The 16,829-nt window shown below is 46.2% G+C and overlaps 1 protein-coding gene across 1 annotated transcript in view; it reads left to right on the forward strand.

Annotated features, from left to right (window-relative positions):
• Positions 1-16,829, forward strand: part of LOC142889383 (protocadherin-15-like) — a 144,249-nt gene that overhangs the window by 62,644 nt on the left and 64,776 nt on the right. The window contains exons 10-16 of the mRNA XM_076028094.1: positions 3,308-3,416; positions 5,142-5,254; positions 6,718-6,924; positions 9,443-9,577; positions 11,634-11,783; positions 11,914-12,005; positions 13,820-13,921. Coding sequence (XP_075884209.1) covers positions 3,308-3,416; positions 5,142-5,254; positions 6,718-6,924; positions 9,443-9,577; positions 11,634-11,783; positions 11,914-12,005; positions 13,820-13,921 — 908 coding nt within the window. The remainder of the gene's footprint in view (positions 1-3,307; positions 3,417-5,141; positions 5,255-6,717; positions 6,925-9,442; positions 9,578-11,633; positions 11,784-11,913; positions 12,006-13,819; positions 13,922-16,829) is intronic.

A 16,829-nucleotide genomic window follows, 5' to 3' on the forward strand; every position in this document is an offset into this window, starting at 1 on the left:
AGCATGATAATCAAACAATTATGCCTTTTACAATTTCAGGCCCCCTTTAAAATATGCATGTTCATGTGCCAAAGGCATAATCTCTCCTATTAGGTCCGCCTGAATGCGCCACTGCCCCGCCCCCCCCTCACGCCGCCGCCCTCCATGCACACACACACACACACACACACACACACACACACTGTCTCCCAGGGGCCCCGTTTAATTGATTAAGTCAAGTCTGTGGCTGCCCTGCGTCAGCTCAGCTATTCGTTTTTGCGGCACGACAGCGAATGCGGGTCACCTCCGGGGCTCCTGCGAGCGCCGCCAAACTGGAGGATGAAAGGGGTGAACGGTGCGCAAGGATGATAGATGGTGCGACGGATAGACGGTTGCCGGGGCGATGGGGTGAAATGAGGGGAGAAACGCAGCAAGCGGAGCCACCGTGATAGTTTGAGTCCTAATCAGACTGATGCCACTTGACAGCCCCCGAGCCTGAGAGCTAACATAACATGTGTGTAGGTGGGTGCGTGTGTGTGCGCCTCGCACACACACACACACACACACACACACACACACACACATGTTGCAGGTCATTTGAACCGGCTGTCAGGCCTCTTCGCCACATCCACTACAGAACACAGCCGCCTCTGCATGGGTGAAGGAGCACAGATGATAAACAGCGAGCCCGGCAGCTTTTCCTACGACACCTGGCCGATCCTGGAGTTTGCAGAAAAGCCTCGCTGGCAGGTCGATGAGCTCGGAGTCGCGTCAAGTGAGAAAGCATCAAACGTGCCGCGGTGCTGCGCAGTAAATCTGTATTTCACAGCTGTGTTTTAACAGGGACGTCAGGCATGTTGTCCACGCGCTTCAGTTTCCCTTACAATACCCAATTTCTCGTCTTTGTTTTTCATCCCGGACTCCGGTGATGCAGCATAATTGACCATAATGAACTCCAACAATGCTTGAATATCCAGCCTGGTCTGGGAGCAGCTCGGAGTCCCTCAGGAGGAGGAGGAACAGTGTTGCTGGGGAGACGAAGACCTGCAGCACCTCCATATTCCTGCCACATTCTGATAAAGCAGAAGAAAAAGGATGGATGGATGGATGGATGGATGGAACTACAGAGCTATGCTAAGACCAAAAGCAACCAGCGTGACGTAATCGTAGGAAACGCCAGTGTTGCGTCGCTCCATCATAATTGGATGATATGTTTCGATCGTCGCTTTTATGACGTAAAAAATATATAAAACGATAAAATAAAAATACGTCGCAGAGACCCGGGAGCCACACACTGCTCCCATCATCTGGGGAGCAGTGTAGCAGTGTAGCTGATGAAGCAACAGATGCCTTATTGAATGATTTGGATCAATTGTGTCTCTCTGTTGATTTTGTGCGTTATCTGGTGTCGTCTGTCGCTCTTGGTGAGAACTCACATTGAAATGCTCGCTGTGAGGGACAGAAGTGAACTGAGTCGTCACCAAAGACAAAAAACGATTTCAGCAAAAAAGTATATTTTGCTTGGATTGCTGCACGGGGAGGGTGGGTGGAGCCTGAATGAACCTCAATGGCCAACTTCCTGAACGACTCTGCACTTTGTTGAGCGGCTCAGTAGTCAAAAGAACCTGCAGAACCAGAAGGGCTGAGTGTGATTTGTGAAGATTTTTCATAAGATGCCAATTTTGAAACCTTGGTTTTGAAATCGGTTAAAGAAAAATGCTTTTTTATGCTCGCAGATGTTTTAAAATCAGTTTGATCGGCAACAAAAATGCATTGGCGTTACAGCACAAAAGGTGTTTCTGCCTTTTTTATGGTGGTTCAAAAAAGGGTTTCCTCTAAATCAAGATGTTTTCCCGTTGCCGCTGCGTCCTTGGAACAAATGTTGCACTTTGCTTTATTTTGACCCAAAATAAAGTGGGGCCACATTTTAAACGTGCTAATGTTAACTTTCCAAGCTAATGTAAACAGAAGTTTGCAAGTGTCTTTAGTTCATGCCTCTGTAATGTGAAAAATGATTTGCCAGGGACTTTTTGGAGCATTTTGGTCTGTACGACGAAAAAGTTCAGTGCTCAGCCCCCAGAAGGAGTGCGTACGTACGAACATACAGTACACGACCTCACCGTCCTCCCATCAGCGCCTCCTTCTTCTCCCATTGGTCTCTACTCGCTACTCACCTTCACTCACTTCCTGTCACCGCCTTCTTCCGTCTTTCTGGTACCCGCTCCTTTTACTCCACTTCATTACTGGTCGTAACTCCGCCTGCAGACCAGCCCTCCTCCTCTCGTGGTGACAGACAGGACGTATCGCTCCTTGATAGCAAGTTCACGATCTGTTGTGAGCCACAGCTGCTCTCGTGAGAGGGTGCACACCGTGTGTGTGTGTGTGTGTGTGTGTGTGTGTGTGTGTGTGTGTGTGTGTGTGTGTGTGTGTGTGTGTGTGTACCTTGCCGACGTGCATCAGACGAGGTTTCACAGCTCGAGCTCTCGCCACGGAGACGTCTCGAGGTTTTCCACGCAGGGAGCCTCCATATGGCTCACGCGCTTCTCGATTACGCGCCAAGTGAGCCGCTTTAAATTCGGTCTCTGCAGCGTCTATGTTTGGAATGCACACAGTCATCAGCCGCCCGGAGATGACTGCACTTCCGCTGAAGAAAGTTTGAAGTGAACTGTTTTTGCTGGTTCTTTGCCGGGTCATCATGAGACTGAACTGCTGTGTGTGTGTGTGTGTGTGTGTGCGTGTGTGTTCCGGAATCAGTTGCTTACCACACACTGTTGCATCCCGTTGCCTCTGATTTTACACCCAGTGGAGGTTTTAGGATGAACAGCTTGCCTAAAACTTCCCTTTTTCATTCACCATAGTTTAGTTTTTGCCAAATTATGCAAAATTCACTTCTGGTTCGTTCTGCCTTGCATCTTCTTTGTTATTAAAAGCAGCCCTTTTGTTCGTTCTGCCCTCCCTGAGAGGATGCTCATTTTTGTGTTGAAGTGGAAAGCTTTAGCAGGAAGCTAGAACAGCAGGAAGGTACAAACAAAAGCTAAATATGATTTTTATTTTTCCTTTTTTCTGGGAGATCTGCAATGGTGAAAATTCTGTGATGCGGCTCAGCGTGGAAAAAGGTGACGAGGCGGGGTGGTTTTTTTTTTTGCCCGAGAAACAGATGCAGACATTATGTTTCATTTCAATTTAGGTTTTTGTTGATCTTGTGACTCGAGCACGGAGTCACTTCTGTCGCTTCTGTGGCTTGAACTGGTTTTTCTTCATCCTCATATTAACAGATAACAGCATGTTTCTCCCTTGCTTTCCGTATACGTTTTTTTTCTTCTCCCAGCTTAAGGTGAATCCCTTCAACGTGACTCCGCCCATCCAAGCTGTGGACCAAGACAGAAACATACAACCTCCATCTGACAGGCCTGGGATTCTCTACTCCATCCTGATTGGTAGGTGGGAGGAGACCATGTGGCGACTTATAATGATGCTTTAATCCTGAGTACCATCTCAGCAGTAGAGTTGGTCATGAGTCATTTACCAATTTGAGTCACTTCATCAGTCACTCAAAGTCTGCAGAAAGCTTCATGTGCTCATAAGCTCTGGTACACTTTCAGTCCCCACTTGCTCTTAGCACTAAAACCAGTGATGTGAAATCAGTAAATGGTCCATTTCATTGAGAAAAAAACCGAGTCAAATTACAATTAATAAGGTTTCAGCATTGCAACATTAGAACAAAACAACTATGTGGAGAATTCAGTTGTGCTAATTAGATCCTCTCTACTTCAAAATGAAGCCTCTTAGCAGATAGAAATTAAATGCAGATAGCCCAGAACACTAGGATAAAATCCCTACATACAGAAAGTATTGGCAGAATGCTGGTTTATTTATAGCAACGAGGAATCGTGACTCCTAAGTCAGTAAAATGATTAATTCTGGACTTGCTTGTACTACTTGTTAATGTGTTCTGCAAACTTGTGAAGAAGAAGAAAAACATTGAATTAGGAAGTTTAAATGAGGGGGTAAAAATACGTACAGATTTTCATTTTAAGCCACTTCTGCTTTCAGCGGAACCAGCTCACCACAGTCTGAAGGATGGTGATCACGTTTCACATTCAGTCAGACGCTGTTATGGTGCCACTAGTCCATATTGTTCATACACCAACGGTGAATTGATTGATGGTTTGATTCAGTGATTGATTCATGATTGATGGCTTCTGTATGAGGAGCCTCTGGTTATTTAGATGAAGCTACTGCTCCCTTTGTCATGAGTGACTCAGCTGCCATCACGAACGCTGGAATCACAGACACAGACATCCGGACGGAGTGGAGAAGATGAGGAGGCGGGAGAGGAGGGGAGAAGGAGGAGAAGGAGGCTGGGGGAGAGGGAGGGGGAGAGGGAGAGGGACAAGAAAAAGAAAGAAAAAGAAAATACAGCTTCAGGGCTTCCACGGTCCACAAAGTGAGCCGGGCAGAGACTTGATTACATTCCCCGGCCTCCTGCTGTGAAACTAATCACTGGTCTGCGGAACAGATGATGTCACAAAGGGCAAAAAAAAAAATCTGCCGCAACAATATGAAAATATATGTAAAGCTGCAGTGGCTGTGGGGGGCGAAGGAGGCTTCAAAAGGGGTCAGCGGAGAGCAGTTTTCCCTTAATGGGACGCCTCGGTACCAAGATGTTCCTCTAGAGGGCGCTGATCACTGTGCGGCTGTAGGTGCAAGTGGTCGACTCGCTCAGTCCTGCCAACAAAATGTTCTGTCCACTTCTGCTTTATTGACTTTTACTCGTGTTGCTTTAAACAAACCCCATCTCTCACTTCTACCCAAACCCCTTCAACCTTCTTCCAACCCTCAAGAAATTAAAAATGCAGAAGGAAAAATAAACCGTCTGATGTGGTACCGCGCAACATCACTTTTCGATAGGTGGTAAAGATCGACAGAACGTCGGTTCCCCTGCCGAGCGAGGCAGAACTGGACCTCTTTTGTGCGTCACTGCCTGTGGAGAGCAGAGATGAGAAAAGCAGTCAGCAGCAGCAGCAGCAGCAGCAGCAGCAAACCTCTTCGCCAGTGGCCAGACCACTGATCTGACACCCCCCCAACCCCTCCCCTTCTTCACTCTGGGCCCTAACCTCTCCTCTCCAACCCCTCCCCTCCCCCACACCCTCCCACCACAGGTAAACCCGAGTCCTACGTGGACTACTTCAGCTTGAACCGAACCTCAGCGGAGCTGGTGCTGCTGAAGCCCGTCGACAGGGAGCTGCACAGCAGATTCGATCTGGTGATCAAGGTGAAGTGGGGGGATTGGGGCAAAGGGGGAGGGGTCACATGGCAACAGGAGACTGGGATGTTGTGTGGTCGGGGGGGGGGGGCTCATTTTCAGAAGCTGCAAGATATCCATCAAGCTGAATCTGGGAAGTGCACCATCAAGAGTGAATATTTTCCTCCTGGTGTGTTAATGCGGTTCCTCCTAATTAAACGTCGGCTGCCCTGAACGAATTAGGAGGCTCTAATTGTAAAGCATTAGGCTTCTCCCAAACCCTGTGAAGGTGCCTCTGTCTCAATTAAGCCTGACACGTAATTACACCATCAAACGCAGCGCATCAGGTTTTCGGCTTCGTGGATTTCCTGCATGCTTTTATTTTTTTTTATTTTTTTGCCTCTATAGGACGTTTTCATTTTGCAGATTCTGTGCCTGTGAGAGTGCTGATAACGGTATTACATCCAGCTAATCGTAGGTCTGGGATTGTAGAGCTGCTGAGTCTCGTATCAGCCGGCGATGAGATGGAGAGGGAGGGCGACAGATGGAGAAGAAGGGGGAGTAGCATAAGCATAGAATGTGAAATAGAAGGAGAGAGAGAGAGAAAGAGACCTGGTACAGAAAGTGGGAAAGTGACATCAGTTTGCAGTCAATGTGCGAGCTGCCTTTTATCGTCTTTTCTGATTGCAGAAGGTGGGGGGTCGGTGGGTGGAGGGGTGGTGGAGGGGTGTTTCTTGTGCAGCGTTGAAAAGAAGAAGAGAGCAGAGAAAAAGACGTGAACAAACGGTGAAGGAGCGATATTCAAAATTCTGCTCATGAAAAGAAAAAAAAAAAACCCAATGCTGCTCTGAGCAGAGCGAGCGACGCCACTGTGGCATCTAGACCTCACAGCGTCATTTTAATAGGTGGATAGGATACCACTGCTCTGCTGGCACGCTGGTTTCTCCTGTGGCCACCCATGGTATTGCGAGCTGGAGAAATAAAAATCACACGGGGCTCTATGTGCATACTAAAATACATAGGAAATGTCTGAAAACAGTTGAGAGCGTTGAGAGGTCACCTCTGACCTGAATCATGGCTCATAATAAATCTTTCCAGTGTGTGTCTTTTAAGTCATGAACTTTTAAAATTATTCAGAGCGTGAAAAATGCATTCATTCCAATGAATTGGAGGCCATCATGGGGCCTTGGTTAATGTATGCAGGTCTCCTCTTCCTGCTCACTGCTTTCAAAACCGCAGGTGCTGTTTCCCCTCTGGATACTGTGTCCATGAACAAGTACTGGGGGAAGACAAGTAGTGCAACCTTTAACTTAACACAACAAAACATAGCAGCTGCAGCTTTACACAACATACTTCCTCCACTTTATTTATCCGCAGGAGAGTCGAGTGCTGTGTTAATTATCGTCTGTGGGGTTTTGCAGTGAAAGTCAACCAACCACACGATCCAGCAGGTGGTCGGATGCTCAGAACTCTCTCGTTTCCTCCTGGTCCAGGCGGAGCAGGACAACGGCCACCCGCTGCCGGCCTTCGCCAACCTCCAGATCGAGGTGCTGGATGAGAACAACCAGGCACCGTACTTCCTGCAGGCCTCCTACCACGGCTACGTCAGCGAGGCCTCGCCGGTGGGGACCACCGTGTCGGCCGGCGCCCGCCTGTCTGCGTCGCTGGCCATCGTGGCGCTGGACAATGACGTGGAGGAGGTGAGAGCGCCAAGCTTCTCTCCCTTTAGCTTTTATCCAGTAGAATTTTCTTTCCTTCTTTGTTCACCTTTTTTTTCTGAACAGAGAATGTGACGTATCGCTGCACGCAGCAGGTGGCGTGAAAATCATCTCACCACCCTTCCGATCGAATTTTATTATGCTGAGAAAGCATGTGGGAAAATATGTGAAATTAACCTCAAACTCACTAAAGACACGGAAGTTCGCTCCAAACCTTGGAATTCCAACAGTCAGCTGCCCATCCGATCCAATGTTGGAGACGATTGTTTTCTAGTCCACGTCACTTCTACAAGTCTCACTGATGTGTACGATTCCAGTCGATGGCCTGTCAAAGCTGTGAATGCCAGAGTCTTGGACAGTTTATTTTACAATGAAGAGGCTCCAGTGGGAATTTGTGCTGAATTCTGGCGGTTGGCGGTTGGTCTCCTGCAGTCTAGTTGTGTTGATCAGCAGAGAGGAGACAGCAGTCCATCTCCGTCAACACCAGGTGTGCGCGTGTGTGTGTGTGTGTGTGTGTGTGTGTGTGTGTGTGTGTGTGTGTGTGTGTGTGTGCACGATCACTTTGAATTCAAACACAATCAAAATTGTGCATTATCACACTGCAGCCGCTTCAAACCCCTTTTGTGTCCACTTGACCTCGGCCTGGCACCCCCTCCCCCACCCCCCACCCCACCCCACTGCAGTGTCCATATGTGTGTGTGTGTGTGTGTGTGTGTGTGTGTGTGTGTGTGTGTGTGTGATTTGGTCTCTCTTAATTTCCCAGTGAGTGGCGCTAGTAAAAACCGTTTGTGCTCTTAAATTGCCTCTGGGTGATAATGTAAGAATTTTGCCGGGGCGGAATCACTGTTATCGCCGCTGAGGGTCCCGAGAGCTTAGTTTGTTTAAGACGGACCGCCGGCATTCCGACAAAAACAAGCTTTGCTTTCTAAAAGACCCTCCGAGCTCCCTGTGTGTGTGTGTGTGTGTGTGTGTGTGTGTGTGTGTGTGTGTGTGTGTGTGTGTGCTTGCATGGGTGAGTGTGTGTATGTGTGGGATTGATATACGTTGGGCTATTTGAAATATTGCTCAGCTCGCTCTTTCCTCCAGAAATAAGTACCAACAATGATGATTAGTCCTAATTGCTTTTTATTTGCCCTCCGTCATCTTTATTTATTTGTATGCGTGAGGCTGCCGCCAGCACACCGCGTCTTTTATGGTGTGCGTGTGTGTGTGTTTATTTATGACCCAATATTCACACGGCGGCTACATCGACAACATTATCAGCCTCCAACCCTCCCCTTGCCCTGCTGAGCCAGCCTTATCTGGAAGCAGGGCACACACACACATACACACACACACACACACACACATACACACACACACACACACACACAGCGAGGAGGAGACTGTGCGTGGCGTCATGGGAGGGCTTGGATGTGGATTGCCTCTCCATCAAGGAGCGCACCGCACACAGGGGGCGCTCTCTGAGGAGAATATTTCCATCAAGGCCGATACATCACCTTAGTGGCCCATTCTGCTCCTCCAATCCCAAGCAGCTCCTCCCACATCAAGCACCTCCTCCTCTCCCTAGCACCTCCTCTTACTCCGAGCATCTTCTCCTCCACCGAGCACCTCCTCCCACCTCATCCTCCTCCTCCTGCCCTGAGCACCTCCTCCTGCTCTTAGTCACTTTGCATTTGCAAACCTCTCTGGTTTGTTGTGTTTCGTTGCTGGTTATTGATTTCATTCTCAAAGGCGTAACCCAATGTTGCAATTACACGTACGTAGTGGGAGTCTGCCAGTCGCCGCTGGTGTCATTGTAATGGATGCGGTGGTGCAGGGCAGCTCCCAGCCGTGTCTTCCCTGGATGGATGACCGTGACTACACTGCACCAGTGAATAATACGCACGTCTGCAGCGACTCTGCAAACTTCCCCGGGTGGAGAAAATGTATTGTTTTGCTTGTTCCATTTTTCATAAAGTGTAGATAAAAATGCAGGGATCTGTGTGACATCACAAGGGGCCCGTTGTGATGAGTGTCAGCACCCCTATAGTCAGGTGGCTAAATTGAATTATGCATGTTAGGACCTTTGTGAGGTCACTGGTTCCTCACCAATTTCCTTTACGATGTCACAGTGTTTGAGATGAGCCCTTTATGATGTCACAAAGTGTGCACTAATACCTTCCCCGGACCAATAAAAACAGTGTCAGCCAGGTGTTGGCGCTGCCCTCTGAGGGTGCCTTGTTTTTGTGACCTTCCAAAAGTGTATGATGTGTTGGAAGCGTCACTTTTAGCAGTAAATTTAAAACTCAGCATTTTTTTTAATTGCAGGAGGCTGGAAACAGAATGTTAAGTGTCCGGTTTTCTGGAGACATAACAGATAATTTGGCAATCACAGCAAGGCTGCTCAGCAAAATAGAATGTGGGCCCTTTAAATCTCAAACAGTGAAGACAGCTCTCATGAATCTTTCCTCTGACTGTTTGGTTTGGATTTTTTTGTCTCTTTTGCTGTCTTTTACAGTCCAGAGACCCGCAGCTCCAGCTGTCACTGGACAACTACTCCACCGTGTTCTCCGTGTCACCAGCTGGGATCAAGAGATTCCTCACGCTGATGCAGCCGCTGGACAGAGAGACTCAGGACTCCTACACCTTCACGGTACTGCACAACAGAACAAAACAGAACAAAAAATCTTTAGGGTGTTTTTTGGGATGTGACACAGCGAGTGAGGAGATAGCATCGGAGTGCATTTGAATAAGATAAATGCAAATCTGAGGTTTTTGATAAGAAAGAAAGGAACTGTGGCAGCAGTCCAACACAAACGTGCAAACGCAGCTTTTATCCAGAGAGGAAATGAGACGAGATAAGTGCAGAAGGGGAATAAAAGAAATCTGGAGAAAGAGGTAAAAGAGGAGGGCAGGGGAGAGACGGGAGGGAGATGGAGGGTAAAGAAAAGGGAAATGAATGTGTATGCACCTGTGGCTCTATTAGGTTAGCAATATTTTAAGCCCCATTTAACCGTTATTGCTGGTAAGGAGCGAGGAGAGACGAGTGGCTGGGAGGTGAAATTCAAGGGGATGGAAAAGGGAACAAAAAAAGAGCCTGTTGAGATTTAGGATTGAATGGACGTGCATGGAGGTATACTACAAGAAACAGGAAGTTGAACAGAAATATATATACATATATATATATACATATATATATATATATATATATATATATATATATATATATATATATATATATATATATACATATATATATATATATATATATACATATATAAATATATGTATATACATATAAAAAAGGGGCCTGACGTCGAACTCTTGTAGATGTTTGGCTGTTTAGCCAGTTGGAAAACCTACAGAAACCAAAGATGTGGTCCAAGTTGTAAACTACTGCGCTACCTAGTATTTGGAGTGCGTGCAAGTATGTGAAACGTACTCCAAGCTACAACCACACATTTTAATCGGTTGTCGCAGCAAAGTGTTTGGTGTATGCACGCTGGAATGTCTTCTGTGTTCTGTTTGACTGCATGCACATTTTTTCTAACAGTATTTGGCTCACTATTAATAGTATTTGCTATCCGTGTGTGTGAACCGTTGAAGACTACTTTTTGTTGTGGGTCAAATAGAGCGTCTTTTGTTGTCACTGCCAACGACAAAGTGCAAATTAGCCCAATCGCCAATTTGTTTGATTGTGTGATTTAGTCATCTATTTGTTTATTTATTCAGTTAGTTAGTTAGTTAGTGTGTGCGGCCATTCACTAGTCACAAGATGAAGGTGCTGGTAAAGGAGAGTACGGTCATCACTGTGAAAGCCTTAACAGTCCAGTGTTTAAAATCTTTAAGGAAGCCCGGTATTTATGGTAGCCCGCCTGACAGTGCATTTCATATTTAGGGCCACTGTTGGACAGGCTTCTTAAATACCTGGCTTCCTTTAAAAAATGATGGCGAAAGATGGCAGCAAACTAGGAGCAAGACCCTTTTTTCTCGATGTGTACTCTTATATTATATATGAGCACTGTTCTAAGGGGAGGAAAACCAAATAACTTTTTAATTTTGCTGCAAGTATACACTTTTATTAATGTATTTATGGGCAGTATGTTAAGCTTTTACCCATATAAAAATCATAAATCAAGCCAAATTTTTGCCCAGTGGACCTTTAAACGGGGGGGAAAATTAACAGGGAGATGGGGAGAAATGATTTTAATGTGAAGGACCCTCAGTCATCTTCTTGATGGATGAGCTGGTGGAGAAGAGTGAGTCCTCCGACGATCCCATGGATATGCACGGTGGATTTTGTAATAGGCCTATAAGAAAATAGTAGCTTATATTTTGAGTTAGTTTTGACAGAAAATAAGATGCTTTTCAAGTGGAGGCCAATTGAGGGAAACAGACCCCGCCCACTTTAGTCGCAGCCAAGAACGGCTCTGATGGCGTCACTTCCTGCTTAGCTGTGTATTGTCATCACCCTGTCAGCAAAATTGTCCTTCAGTGTCTTTTCACATGCGGTAGTTAAAATGTAGCTACAAAATAGCATTATATTCAGTATGAGCATTTTCTCTCAGCAAATACGCCGTCCTTTTTTAGAATACTGACCGTTTTCACGCGCGGGGGACAAAATTCCAAATGCCTGTAAACCGCATCCCTGTTGTTGCTCTGAGGAAAGCGAAGCTGGCTTCATTCTTTGCTCTTTGTGTCTCTTCCAGCTCTTGGCCTCTGACGGCGTCCAGCAGAGCAACCCAGTGAGCGTGACCATCACCGTGCTGGACGCCAACGACAACACCCCCACGTTTCCCAATGTCTCCTACAGCATCAACCTCTTCACCGACATGATGCCTGGGGAAACAGTTCTACAGGTGAGACCCGCCCAGCCAGAGAACAAGAACACACTGATCTAGATCTGATTTAGTGTGGAACCTGTGGAACTAAAGTGTGTGTGTGTGTGTGTGTGTGTGTGTGTGTGTGTGTGTGTGTGCCTCTCTCCAGCTGTCAGCCGTTGACGCGGATGCAGGTTCCAACGGCGCGGTCACCTACCGCATCCTGGCTGGAGACCAGGGCCACTTTGTCATCGGCAGCAGGTAAACTGGAAAAACTGTCCAGTCCGTCGACTTTCGTCTGTGACTTGCATGTGGCAGATGCAGGCATGAGGCATGTGGCCACGCGGCCCTGGAGTCAAGGAATCATGACTCACGAGTCAAGTCAAGTGACTCGTGTTTTGAACAGTTCGTTCAGGACAGGCACGTCACTCGTGGGAAAGTTTAACTGTCGGTCCGTCGCCGAGCATCGTTGAAATTAAATGAGTCATTAAATTGGTAATTAAAACTAATGAATGATCTTCAAGCTTGCAACCGTATCAAATCCACAATAATGTTCTTTTCCCCTCAGGTGCCTTTCCCTAATTACGCCTATTTACTCACTTGATCAGCGTCTTGAATGTCTCGTATGTTTCATCAACGTGGTTGGTTGACCATTTTCAACTGGCCCCTCCCCCTCAGAGGGCTGCTCCCAACTGACACGGCGCGGCGTCCGCATCCATCTCAACTTTTCTGTCCCATTTCTCCTCCTGTATTGTTGACGTTTGCAAAATGAAAGGCTTTCACGTATCTGAGCTTTACAATGGCTCGCTCTAGCCATCATCACCTATCGCGCATTTCTGTGGCGGAAGCACAAAGGATGATGGGAACGCATGGGAAGCAGTTCCGACTCGCTTTATTCTTCTTGACTGCAGCGAGGGGGAAAAAAACAGAACAAAACAAAGAAAACAAACTAGTATTTGAAACTGTAAATTTGTCCCCGATGACAGGGCGGCACATTTGTCAACAGCTCTGATGAAACACTGCAGCCCTGCTCCACTTTTGTTGAGGGCTCAAAATAACTGGAATGCGCTGCTCTGTAATTCCAGCCAGCACCTCAGTGACCCGCCCTTCACACTTTAACTACGCTCTTCACATCAGGGCTCATTTATCTTCATCTTTTTTGTAATCCATCTAAGCCGACCCTAGAGTGCGTTTTTAAAAGTTTTGGCACAAATCAACAAAAAAAAAAAATCACCTCTCATGCAGGCGCAGAGGGGATGAAAACAGAGGAACTGCTTGTTGACCTTTGTGTCTGCTCTTTGATGAAAGATGACAGGAAAAAAAAGAAAAACCTTGTTGATTTTTCTTTTTTTCACAACCTCAAATTGAAAGTTTGTCACGGCAACTGTGATCGCTTGCCCTTAAAAGTAAAGACACAAAGTAAAGTTCTGCCAGTTCCGTTCTGCTTGATGAGCTGCAGTGTTGGATTGGCCGACAGGACAACACTGCTATTCCTCAACAAATGTTTTAGAAAAAAATCTGTCATCATAAATATGGATCCCAAGACTTTTGTCCTTCTTACTTTGGAGCTGGTGGCTTCCTGAGGCAAGTTGGAATAATAGCTGCGTTTCCATAAAAGTGATCATTCTAAAATTAGTACAATAAAGTACAATTGAGATTTTCAGGTGTTTCCTCCATAATTCTCGTAAAGAGATTTTACGAGAATCATGTTTGCTTTTGTGTGTTTACATTTGTTTGCTGTCAAGAATGGTTGTTATATTTTCTCTTTGATTACTTAAAAAAATTCCATCCTCCCCTCCGTCCAAACATAACGCAGCATTTTCACTTGAAGTGAACTGGTCACGTGACCCTGTGTAGAGATGTTTGTCTTTCTAGTATTTGTCTATTTGTGTGTAGTTTCATCTCACACGACGGCTGTGACGTTTCACTCTGTTGCACTGTTGTGTAGCTCATTGGTGAAATGCCCATTTCAGGGTGAATTATCTTGATGTTCTATCATTATATTATATCACCGTACCTTGCGCTCTGGTTCCTCCAGTACCCGTCCGTCACTGATTGGTTTGCTGTTTCCTCAGCTCCGGGGTCATAACTGTGGCACCAGGGGTGGAGCTGGCAGTGGGGCGGAGCTTCGCGCTGACGGTGGAAGCGGTGGACAACGGCCCGGCGCCTCACAGACGGTAGGACTTCCTGTTCTGTATGCTGGCTTCTTACACCATGTCTGTCATCCCTTTGGCTTTTCACTCTCTCTCTCTCTCTCTCTCTCTCTCTCTCTCTCTCTCTCTCTCTCTCACGGCGCTCCGACGTCACTTCCTGCGTCCTCCTGCCTCGCTCTCTCCATCTTATCACCTTTCGCAGGTGTGCAGATCTCATCTCTTAGAAAAAAATGAATTGGAGGGGAATTGTGTGCAAAGTGAAAAAAAAGTCATAATAATAGTCGGTGCATAGGAAATTCAAAGGCAGAGAAATTGGTGTAGCGTGAGTGTGAAAAGGAGGGAAATGGTAGAAGAGCGGCGTGTGTAATGAAAGGGCGCCGCTCTCCTGGTGAGGAGGGGGAGTCGACGGCAGCTGCTCTGCATTTAAATGTCACAGCTGACGCAAAAAATAGAAAGACTAAAGTGGAGCATCTCAAGTGGGAAAATACACTTTGTACTCTTTTTTTTTTTTTGAAATGACAAAATAGACACTATGCTGCTTAACAAATTCAGACTATTCCCCAATACTGGTTGTACAGTCAGGGCTGAAAAAAGCAGCTGCATCTATTACAAAGTGAACTCTGTGGTATTGATTGGACAGTCTGGCATACGCCAGTTCAATTTAGAGATTTATTTTTTGGTGGGCGGGGGGGGTGGGGGGGGGGTTGCAATTAGAGGTCTCAGACGTCTGAGCCTCAGAGTGAATCCAGCCGCCAGGAGACCCAGCGGAACAGCGGCGACATCGTCCCACAGGACTGAAGCAGCAGCTGCACAAGATTGATTCCGTTTATTCAGTGACAAACCTCAACTTAACCACAGAAGGGCGCAGGCTATGTGGTAAAGAAAGCAGGGACAGGGACATGCCAAGATTTTATTTTTTTTAGGCGGCATATTTATTTATTATTATAATTTCGAGTTTATTCTCCCCAGCACAGAATAATTTTAACCAAATAAGTAATAATGTGACAAACTAATAACAAGAGAAATAGAGATCAGATGTAGCTCTTTCTGATGATTCGTGACACCTTGTTGTTGCTGCTCCTGCTCTGCAAACTATTGGCCCCGCCCACATTTGAAAAGCATATTTGGGTGAATGTGTATTTGAAAGCCTGCAGTGCCCAGCAGACCACAATGACAAAAGCAGAATGATAGCGAAGAGTGAAAGTTCATTCAAAACTTCCTCATGTAGCAGAAAGAGAGATTTTTCTTTTTTTTTCTTTTGTGACTTCAGTTTCCAGCTATTTGATTGGTCTTTTGATCAGCACCTGCATCTTTCACCCACAAATTCAACCGTATCTTTAAACAGACTGATTGCAAACATGTGAAGAGAACCGGCGCAGTGCCTCCTGTTACAAAGTTAAAAACAACACTCTGAGCCTGTCTTTTAAACTGCTGCGTCAGCCATTTGCATGAGGTTCTACTGGGGCTCATTGAATCAGTGATTGGGTTTCCACAAAGTGTCGAGTTAAGTTCAAGTGAGCTTTTTAAGAATTTGCTAGGAGGAAGAAAAAAAAAAGTGAAAATCTAAAAATTTGAACTGATTTGGTGCCAATGAATGGGGGCCACATAAAGTGTAGTTGCATCACAGGATGATGCTACGCAGCTACCGGAAGGAGCAGCAGTAAACAGAACTGCCCAAGTTGTTGTAAGTCTACATTCATTTCATGTTGAGGCTTGTCCAGACCATTTGTCCGTATATAAAGATGGATGGAGCTTCAAAAGGGAGGCCAATGTGGAAGTGCCGAAAAGATGCCTTCTATTAAAAAAAAAATAAAAAAAAATCATACTTAGTAAATTTAAACCCACCACATACATTTTTGTTGTTGGTCTGAATCGCAAGATCATTAAACAGCTACTAATGCCCAATTTGTTCAGTTTGATCTAATTTCCCCCTAAAAATGGCCATGAAGTTGTGGGCGTGGCTACAGTTTGATAGCCAAGTGTAGTTGGCTTCGAGCACACCCTGCACTCACACTCCAATCATTGCTCACTTTGGTTCCCATCCACAAATCCAAAAATGGAATCTCCTGGTTTCAAAATGAATCAGCAACTCAAAATGTCACTGGAACCAATCTCTGGGTTTCAAAAGCAATAGGTGACATCACGCTGACTCCGCCTGTCTTTGTACACAGTCAGTGGTTCTGACACAGCAGCACTAATACATGCACAACAGTGGCAGAATCTTCAACCCAAACAGGTGTCAATGAAACAGGTTAAAGTCACACCAAGGATGCTGGCCTGTCCCCACGTTTACCCAGGCTGCATCAATCGACTGGCTCGAATGAATCAATCCAGATTCACAAAGCAGGTAACACCTTCAGGGCTGCAGAGCCAAAAAAACAAAAAAAAGGTCTAATAGCCCTCATATCAAGAAAATGCAGCGTCTCACTATTGTCTGCCAGGCGTCATATGAACTGCGGCTCAGCTCCATGTAGTCGCCCAATCAATACACAATGCCAGTGAGCGCAGATTGCAGTGTTTTCAGTGATTGGCTGACAGATTGTCCCCAAATTTCCCCAGACCCTCCCTGGAAAACATGTCCCGAATACCAAATCGATATCTAGCGCTGCCCAGCTCTGATTTGTTCAGAGCGTGCCACCGTAGACCCCAACTTTTATGGCGGCGGGCGCCATGCGGTTGGAATTCAGGTGATGAGTTTGAGATCTTGATGTCCAGGCACTGCAGGCATCACGATTCAAGTTGCATTTTGGAGGCTGTGGAGGCAGAGTTGCTTCTAAAGCACAGTTGACGCTCTGGGGGGTTTCATTTATAGGATCATCACACTGAAGCAAGAGGGAAAAAAGGGGCCGCTGCTAATGAGAGATTGTTTGGGGATTAAGGTCAACAGATTATTTAGAGGGAGTTCTGATCCAGACTTTTAATTTTGCAAAAA

This window comes from Nelusetta ayraudi, unplaced genomic scaffold (genome assembly GCF_046127955.1).
Source record: "Nelusetta ayraudi isolate G7.1 ecotype Tasmania unplaced genomic scaffold, CSIRO-AGI_Nayr_v1 ptg000022l, whole genome shotgun sequence".
Lineage (NCBI taxonomy): Eukaryota > Metazoa > Chordata > Actinopteri > Tetraodontiformes > Monacanthidae > Nelusetta > Nelusetta ayraudi.